We start from the raw sequence: 10,146 nt of genomic DNA, 5'->3' as shown, positions 1-10,146 counted from the left end.
ATTTTTTGTGCATTCTGAGGCCTACTGCCGGAAGCTCAAGTATTTCTACATGTTTGAAGACAATAAAATACATCATATTATCTCAAGTTTAGAAGTGTTCTAAACTATGACCAATTGAAGTATTGGATAAGTTAGGATAGGATAGAAGTATTTTTGGTGTGAAACACACCAATGAGATAACCTACCGAAAACCAGTGGGGGAAAAACCCTTAAATCTCTCTGAAATCACGAGCTTTTCAAAATGCGCCAAAAGTAAGACTATTGGGGCATATTCACCTATTATGTAATTGATTGATGTTTTGCTTTTTCTTTATACCGATAGGCCTATACTGTTTAGTAAGCAGATATCAACACACATTTATGATGATATTTTTTATGATGCACTCAGAATAATAGGGCGCCACCTAACATTAAGGTGTAAACTCATCTGATGTGCAGTTTAAACTGTTACATCATGGAAGAATAAATGGACAAGTAATTTTTGTTCATATTTTCCCTTATTGACAATGTGAATGTTGTCTCATTTTCTTCTCATCTATGAATGTCTGAAATTGTTTTTTACAGATAAAAAATATAACTCGATACTTTCCTTTTTGAAATGAACAATAAAATGTACTTAAAAGCGAAACTTTATTGTGTATATCGATAAATGACAGGATGGTTTTTTAAAAATATTCTTTGATGTTCAGTTTGTATTAAACTATTATCTTCTATCTATTTAAAATTGTTGTGTCTTCATGCTGAAACGAATGGGCGCAGTTGTGTGAAAAACAAACATTAAAAATTGCCCAGAATGAGTCAGTGTTGATTCACGTATGACTACAACAGCCTATTATGGTTCAGTAAAGCGGATCGTTATTAATAGACAATACAGCTCCTTCTCAGCCGCTGAAGTTGCTTAGGCCTTTCATATGCATATTACCTAGGTATTTCGGAACAGTGGTACAAGCCACGAGAACTGTAGGTCCTCCTTGGTTGCCTAGCATATCGGGTACGGATACGAAGCCGCAGTCGTTAATTAAAGGATTGCGAATTCAAACATGGAGTTGATAGGAATAACGCTAATACTTCTGCATTTCATAGCAATTGCTGATTCCTATTCAGGTGGGGCTGATCCCGGTGCTTGTGTGTCACTTGCGCCAGGTCACGGAGCAGAAGTACAAACCTCAACATCACCTTATAGTATCACATCATCATCGACTTCTTATTCCAACGGTCAAACCGTCACCGGTAAGTAAAAATATTCATTTAATTTTTTTTAATTTGAATTGTATTGTATATAATTTATTTTAATTAGTATGAAAATATGTTACTCAAATTGTGTTTCCTTGATTAAAATCACATAGTTGATAAGTTTTGTGTTTTATTTTTAGTACCTATTTTTTAAAATTTATTTGATGGTTCACATAGAAATGATAATATACATTTGCTTAAAGCAACGACAAACGAATACTATGTACTAATACAATGACTCTTTATATTGAAATGGATTTTAGTTGGGCGTAGGCCTTCTTATGTCTATAGATAAACACATTCAAAGAAACAATATTTTTTTTAATTCCGCCCATCAATCAATTGACGGTACTTAAAACAAATTAAGTTATAATATCGAAAGTTTAAGTTTTAAAATTAAAGGAATTCGTTTAAATTGTTCATCACGTGTCCTACAGAAAATCAATCTGGTTCTATAGACTTCAATTTGAGTAGGAGATTCCATGATAACTTAAGGAGCACATCAATGTCTAGGCCGACATAAGTACAGTGAATCAAAATAAAACCAAATGTTATTTATTCCACAATGTCTAATTCTATTTCCGCTAGTAAAAACATAGGCCTAAATACAGTAATACAATGGCAAGCAGTGGTCTCACTGACCCGGGTTCCAGACTCGTAAACGATGACTTTGAAATTAAATAATCATCAACATTTACGTATTAAATGGTCATAATTTTTAACAGGTGTTCTTTCAAGATTCCGTATTCTTTATTATTTATGTTGATGACTTTTTGATAATATTATTAGTAACATTTTAATACAGGCTGATGACAAAACTCTTTTTCTGTCATACCTGGGTGCTTCTCAATCGTGACCTAGAAACCATCTTGGACTGGGGATCTTCATGGAGATAACATTCAACCACAGATACCCTAATTGCTCATCATCAGTCGTTTAAACATCGTGAATTTCCATCTATAGAAATGGTTTCATTTTCTGTTAGTGAAAGATATTTTTAAATGTATGTACAAAATAGATTTTATTTATTTTCATATTGGGCAGGTGTAAAGCCTACAATATTCTCTCTATGGCCTGATCGTTTGCTCGTTCATTCATTTTGACGGTTCTTTGAACGGTGTGTACCCGAGTATTGTCAATATCCGCAGAAGTGTAATCAAATGTATTGTTATGAAAGCAGATCATTTACAAATTCAACCAGTGTTTTCTGTCGTAAATAAAACAGAAATTGAAGCAGATCGTGACGTGTAGGCTTGGGCGGGTAGTGATATGATATTTCCAAAATGTCATATCAAGATACATCACACATTTCCTATTGTACCGATCCCCGGAGTAACTTTATATGGAACGGCATTATTATTAATTCTAGAAAATGTTAATACGATATTAATTTTAATACATTATTAATGGTTCATGTATGTGTTTGATATGTTACATTGGAGGCTTCTGCCTGCTGCACTGCACTGGTATCCTTAGACGTTTTCTATTTGGCAATAATTTACCATGAAATATGAAATTGCAGCATTTTTGCCTAAATGACAGGTCAACAAACCAATCACATAAAATTTACAACTAGGCCATGAGAACCAAATCCAGAGGATTGGTTGGACCTAATAGGCCTAAAGTGCCTGTGTACCGGGATGGAGTGGATACAGTACATTTCCCGAGGACACAACCAACATCTACAGTGAAAAGTTCGAACCCCAATCTTAAGGTTGATAAGTCCCAATAATGACAACCACTGTAACTAACTCATAATTATTTAACTCTTAATTATTAACGTTGATGTGCACGCTTTCAATCCCACTATCCGCGGTCTAAGCTCAATATATAAAACACTGCATGAAATAATATACATATCAGTCAACCAGGTAATAGAAATGTTGGTTTTAATCTGATGAGATATATGATGGAAAAATGATTACTTATTTCTGAATATAATGGACCCGATTAGCGACGCTCTCATCGATCATTGATGTTAGTAATTCAATAATATTCAACATGCCTCCTTCTTTAGCGGAAGGTGTTAGCAACCCATATCTTTTTACGCAGAAATGCGCAACTTAAATGCCGATTAATATCTATAATTAAGTTGATGCTTAGGTCTATTACTTTAGGCTGTATAGACGCATTACTACTTAGACAATTATATATGTTGGTGCCTCGTATTGAACAAGTTACGTAATGTATATAAGATTGTTTATGACAGTAAGAACTGAACTGCAAATTTGATTGATTAAAATATACAGAAATATAATATTTATATTGAGTGTATTAAAATATTAAAACTTAACAGGCGACAAATTGCATTAAAACAATATATAAAACGGTATATATATATATATATGTATATATATATGCACCAACACTAATGATTACGTATCTTGTTTTTAACAATCTAAATTGTGTATTGTACTAATTGGTACTTTTATGTATCGGATTATCACTCGTACCTTCACAACCTGTCATTGAATCGACTAGTGTAGAACAACAATGACTGTTCTCACATTTAATATATACTTAGTAGAAGAATTCATTGTAGTAATTTGTGAAGTATCATTAAAAAGCACCTTAATACCGGAATTATGGACAAGTATCATGTATACTGTAAATAATTCTTAGATAATGTGTTGAAAACAGAGATAAAAAAACTTAGTAAGGCAATTTAAAAGAGGTTTGTTAGTAGGTTGTATTTTTAGTGTTTGCATGATATGTGTTTGCGATATTCACTTGACTTTATTCAGTATACCACAACATCATAACAATAAATAGCAAATATAACAATGATTTTCTTAAAAAATTTAAACATACTTTTAAAAAAAAGGGAAAAAGATTAAAATTAACTTTTATAGATTGACTTGAAATAAATAAATTAAAATCACCTATTTCGCCCCTAGCTTCCACATATTACATGTATTATTTAGTTAATAAAATAGGCCTATGTAGCTTCTATATAATTTTATATGTCCTTTAATCCTCGCCTGCTTGCCTATTTTCATTGTTGAAAAAACACATGCTTGTATTTTTCATCGCTTTCGGTCGGCTGCTTAGAAATTGATCGATCATTGTTTAGTGAGTTCGTACCAGTACGTACATGATGTGTGCCTATTATGAAGAGCAGCAACCTGTTTATGTCCGTGTCATATGTCGGAATAGAGGAAGTGTATTAATATATAATTAAATATATAGGCCGATATAAATTTATACATGTTTAAGAATACCACAATAATTTTCAAGCTCAATACCATATAGAAAAGGCCTAGGCCTATAGACTATATATTCGGCACATGAGGACTTTACAGAACAATAAAAAATGCTGAACGTTTCAAGAAATATACTTATATTCCTGATAAGCCGTTTACGTCTCTGTGGTCTGCTGTATGACACTCACCTTGATAGCGAGAGGTTGTGGGTTGAATCCCGCCAGATTATCATTTTTTCCCCGTACATACACTCGGCGTTGGAATGCCGTGTTCAACCTTTAAGGCGGTTTTCCACTAGGCGAATTTATTCGCGCGAACGGAAAGCGTCGGTTCGCTTCTTCTTGAGCTCTGATACTTTTTTTGCTTCGCGAAAAGTAGAAACAATTTGAACTACCGATTTCGCTGAAGTGAAAACTGCGATAGAAACGTGAATGCGCGTGCGCATAAACCGACGCTTTCGATTCGCGCGAATAAATTCGCCAAGTGGAAAAACGGCTTCAGAGATGCTAGTGTTATCCTGTGAGATTATTGCCGATCCTGACTGTCGTGTGAGTGGTCCTTATTATTATCCTTATATTATTATTATTATTATTATTATTATTATTATTATTATTATTATTATTATTATTATTATTATTATTATATTATTATTATGTCGTGTGAGTGGTCCTTATTATGGTCCTTATTGTCGTGTGTCGTGTTATCGGTCCTTACATCTTGCAGACGAACTGTTCCGCAGTTTTCTGTTGTAGAATAATTACAGGCCGTACTATTATGTATCAATCAACTTGCTCATTTAACGATTGTTATGACAAGACATTTTCAATTGAATCTCATGCTTCTGGATGTCAAAGAAGGATTATAGGATCGACCAACAAAAGTGGGAACTGATCGTAATTTGAAAATTGGTTCCTATATTAAATCCTATATCTCATAACAAAATTAGGCATATACATTGTTGATGATGAAGTCTCATGGACAATGCTTTATATTGTGCAATACTATTAGTAGGTCAACTAGGTACACGGACACCTTCTTTGTGAAAGTGCTGGCAGTTCCTGGGTCGGTTCGATTTGGTTTTATTCATTGGCATGGAACTAATCACCAACAATTATGAGAGATAACGCGTCGTTAAACCTTTAAAAAAAATGCTAGTTAGTTCAAGGCGATGTGTGTTATGGATCAGTGGACTTAATAAACTATAATCCAGTTTTCAGCAGGAGCAGTATACTTTTTATACCTGTGACTTTCAGGAAATCTAGAAAAACAGCACTAATGTACCTAAAGGTCCCACAACGTGCTAAAGTTAAGGTACGTGAACACGTGCGTTTGTGCGATAATACCACGTGTGTTTGCGGGACAATAAACCTACCACGTGCGTTTGTGCGACAATAACATGTGCATTTGTGCGACGATACCACGTGTGTTTGTGGGACAAGCGAGTATTCGTGACCTAGTGGTAACGGTACTTAATAATAATAATAATATTGGTCAGCTGTTAAGTTTGATTTAAAATCTGGAAAACTCCAAATTTCTCAACAAAACAATTTTAAACATACTAGAATGTCGGGAATATTTCAAGTGGAATTGTGGAAGGAAAAACACATTCTGGAATTTTGTACTCAAATAATCCATTGGCCTATTTTTTTTTTTTAAATTTTATTTCAACCACTTTATTAAAAAGGATAAAACATTCAGACAAAACCTAGGTCACAAGCTTACCCTGCAAATCAGGAGGCAAGGCAAGGTAACGAAAACATAAGGAAAAGGACAAAAAAAAAGTTTAAACATCATAAAATCAGCAACGGTTTAAAATAAATTTTTCAAGTTACATCGTTACGAGGATACATCATGCAGGATCTTTTTATAATTCAGGTGTCATATATCGTGAGTTTTGTTTTTCAAAATAATAAGATAGAGGTGGTGGGGACCAATTTGTAAATTTCCTTGCATCAAAAATGTATTTTGAACAGCTAATTGCTGTTCTACAAAGGTCCTCCATGATGTATCCCGTCGCTCTCTTTGAAATGTTTTTTCCACATAGTATGTCTGAGACTTCCCTTAATATCGCTTTCTACTGAGTGGCCAAGGGAGCCAACCTCAATGGTAACATATTTTACATCTATAGATTCACTTGGCATTACCAAGGCTTTGTTTAGAATTGTGTGGAACAGTTAATTCCCCTATAACCATTAAGGGTTTTGCTCTATCGACAACAATAATATCAGGTCGAGCTGATGCGATACAATAGTTGACAGTACACTATCGTGTCTCCATGTATGTCTCATGGAAAGTAGTTGGATTATTCCGAGAACACAATTTGCATAAAGCAGACGTATGAATTTTCCATCTCCGCAAGTTAATTTCAGTTGGGAGTGTATCAGACGCCGCCCTTAAAACAAAAGAAAGCTGGCCAGGTGGAAGAACCGTTAAAATTTTACCCCAGAACTCCTTGTCACTTTCTAACTCGATAGCTTCAGTACTTTTACATTGTACTGATAATGAATTAAGTTTCTCGTTCCATCTGGCTTCAGCTTTATCGTTAGCTACCTTGCTTAGGTTTTCCTTACACTTTTTATATGTGCAATTTAGGTCGGCTTCGTTAAGAAGCTCCATCCCAGGGAGAACACATTTTGGAATTAGCTTCCCCCCTGGGTCCAAGTTGGGGAGCATTTCTTTTAGGAGCCGATCCTTAGTATATAAAAGTTGAGCAAGGGCCGTGGCTTTAGTATGTTTGTACAAGTCAGGCATATAAGGCAAGCCTAGCAATTTAGGATGGTGCAAAATTGCAATGGTTGTGCTGCGAGGAAGTTGAAGCCATTGTTTAATTGACCTATTAATCAATGCTTGAGCCTTTTCTAGATTTGATTTAGCTATGTCATTTACAGTAACAAAATATCTAATACTCGGGATCATATAGTACAGTATGATCCATGTCTTATATTCACCTCTAATTTGTTTTGTTTTTTGTTTTTTTATAGATTTTCCATAAATTGTTTAACTAGCTCCAAGAGTTTAGCACCTGCATTAGCAGCCGACTTACATTGGCGATTAGATGTAATTCGTCCAAGGAATTTAGTGGGATTGTCTTTAACAAACTGAATTGCTCATTTTCTAATGAACAACTATTATTTTTATCATTAATTGATAGGAAATAGCTCTTATCTGGTCTAGGGGTGAAGCCCATTTCTTTAGCCCTCGTACTGAATTCATCAAGAATTTTTTGATGATTATTAACATCACTAGTAATAATGGTTAAGTCATCGGCAAACGCTTTGGCAACGTGAGGGATGACAGAGAGAGTTTTGTTTTACCCAACTCCCGTCTAATTTTAGGAAGTGGCCTTTTGGGAGGGGTTGTTTCTCTAAAGATCCCCAGGCCAGATGCCAATTTTCCTCTGTAAGTGCTATCTCATTGGAGCGAGATTCTCCTTTACATGTGAGGTACACTGATCCATCATGTTTGAATCCTGAAATCTTCCCCAGGTACCATCCTGGCCTGGGAATACTTTGTTTAATGTAAACATAGGACCCTTCAGGGGGTAATTTTTCAGAATTTTGGACAGGGATATTTAGACGATACCCAAGGTCTTTGTTTTCCCTAACAACATCGAGAAGCGGATTAAAAGCTATGAGGAATATAATAGGGGAGAGTGTATCTCCTTGGAAGATACCCCTTTGAATACTTCTCAAAGTCTCCCATTTGGCACATTTAATTTTAACTCTTTAATTATTATATATCTTATAAACATAAGAGCATATACAGTTCGGAACATCATAAAAGTTCAATAGTTTAAAATTCAATTCATGAGGGACGCTTCCAAAAGCATTGGCTAAGTCCAGAAATGTCACAAAGGCGTCATGCATCTCAAAAATATACAATTTTGGCAGAATGTATAGGCCTTCAATAAAGAGTGCACAAAATAATAGGCATAAGCAAAGAAAAGCACTGATAGTGTATTTTATGGTTGTCTATGGGGGGGGGGGGGGATAAATCGGCCTTTCCAAGTCTGTTCCAAGACAAGAGAGGGTTTATTTTTTCCATGCAATGGAATACCTAAGAACCTTGAAACGGGGGATAATAAAGGAGCGCAAACAGGGGTGGCGCCAAGATTTGTCCGGTCTATGATGTCCCGACCAGGGGAGAGGGGGAAGGGGAGATGAGCGCGTAAGTGGGCGTGGTCGGGCATTGCTCAAAAATTCACGGAAGTGACCCAGAGTTTGGAGCCCCCTGTAACTATGACAATTTCTGGTTTTCGAAGGCTTATTTTAACTATTACGAAGTCGACTGATATGTAAAAGATAATTTTTTCTTCTCGATGAATTGTGTTTTCTCCCTATGGTTTGTGGGGGTAAGTCTCCCCAACAGTGTTCTGCTACCCCCACTGGTGCCACCACTGGGCGTGCCACACCTGGGCACGAAGGTGAAATGGGGGTGGGGCTAACTTGACATGAGGAGGAACCAGAGCACAAAATATGGTGAATTTAACTTACTTAGAGCTTAATATTTTGCTTCGAACAATTCCAGTGCGGGGGAAATGGGGCGTACAAGCTTTCTTTTGAAAAGTTGTCCAGTGGCGAAAGTCCCTGTAAAATATAACAATTTAGGGTTTAAAGGGCACATTTAATCAATTTTAAAAAGATAGAGTATACTGATATGTAGAAAATACAAATGATTTTTTTTTCTCAGTGACAAATTTTGGTTTTTGTCACTGACTGGTGGGGGGGAAAAGCTTTCCCCGACCGGCCCCCTCCCCGGCCCCACTGGTGCCACCTCTAGAAATCAGTAAACAAAATTGATATTAATAAGTTGCTGCATGGTAAAATATATTGAATCTGTCATCTTGATAATATAATATTGATTGGAGAATATGCGATCTGAGAAAATCAAGAAGGGTGAGATTCAGGGAACAATTATAGTTGGTCTAAGATTCAAAGAAATTTCAAGTCTGTCTTGTTCACATTTGTGGCCCTAAAAAATCGTTATTGGATATGACTATATAATTAATATAGGTTTAATATTATGTCCTTATGTTTTCTTTTAGTTACAATATCAGCTTCACCAGTACAATTCAAAGGAATTCTGTTACAAGCCAGGCGAACAAATGGGAATACAACTCCAGTTGGGACATGGCAGACCCCGCCAATTGGATTTAAATTCCTCCAATGCTCAGCTCCTGGTGATTCTATTACACATTCAAACAGTGATCTTAAAGCAACTGTTTCATTTGTTTGGGTGGCTCCTAGCACAGGAAACGAAGATATCCAGTTTGTGTAAGTAGACACATGCTAAATTGAAAGATTAGTATTGTTTATTCTATGCCTTAAATCTAAATATTAATACATTTATTATTGATTATAAAACATTTTTCTATTCTTGTAACATAATTTACTAAATTACTGTAAACATTTTGTTTATCAATATTGATAATATAAATGATAATTTCAGTATAATTTATAAATAATAATAATAATAAAACAATATATAATCCAAATTAATAATAATAATAAATAATAATAATAATAATAAATAATAATAATAAAATATAATGACAATATATAGGCCTGCATGCATAATATTTTGAATTGTACATTTTTAATTAATCTTGATTGTATTGATTATATTTTATTGGAATACCTTGCTGTGAATTCTTTTTCGTGTTTGAAATAAAAAATGAATAAATGAATATTATTAGCATTAGACATTAGGG

At 34.8% G+C, this 10,146-nt stretch overlaps 1 protein-coding gene across 1 annotated transcript; it reads left to right on the top strand.

Moving 5' to 3' along the window:
* Positions 1-906: 906 nt before the first annotated feature.
* LOC117110055 (putative defense protein 3) lies at positions 907-9,742 on the top strand. Its single transcript, XM_033252634.1, has 2 exons — positions 907-1,230; positions 9,481-9,742. Exons 1-2 carry the CDS (start codon positions 1,041-1,043, stop codon positions 9,711-9,713), a joined length of 423 nt encoding a protein of 140 aa, XP_033108525.1. The 5' UTR covers positions 907-1,040; the 3' UTR covers positions 9,714-9,742.
* Positions 9,743-10,146: the final 404 nt, after the last annotated feature.

Source organism: Anneissia japonica, unplaced genomic scaffold (assembly GCF_011630105.1).
Source record: "Anneissia japonica isolate Jap-2015-1 unplaced genomic scaffold, ASM1163010v1 scaffold287799_len804019_cov200, whole genome shotgun sequence".
NCBI lineage: Eukaryota > Metazoa > Echinodermata > Crinoidea > Comatulida > Comatulidae > Anneissia > Anneissia japonica.
The sequence above is the reverse complement of the archived record's forward strand: the minus strand, read 5'-3'. Positions and strand labels throughout refer to the sequence as shown.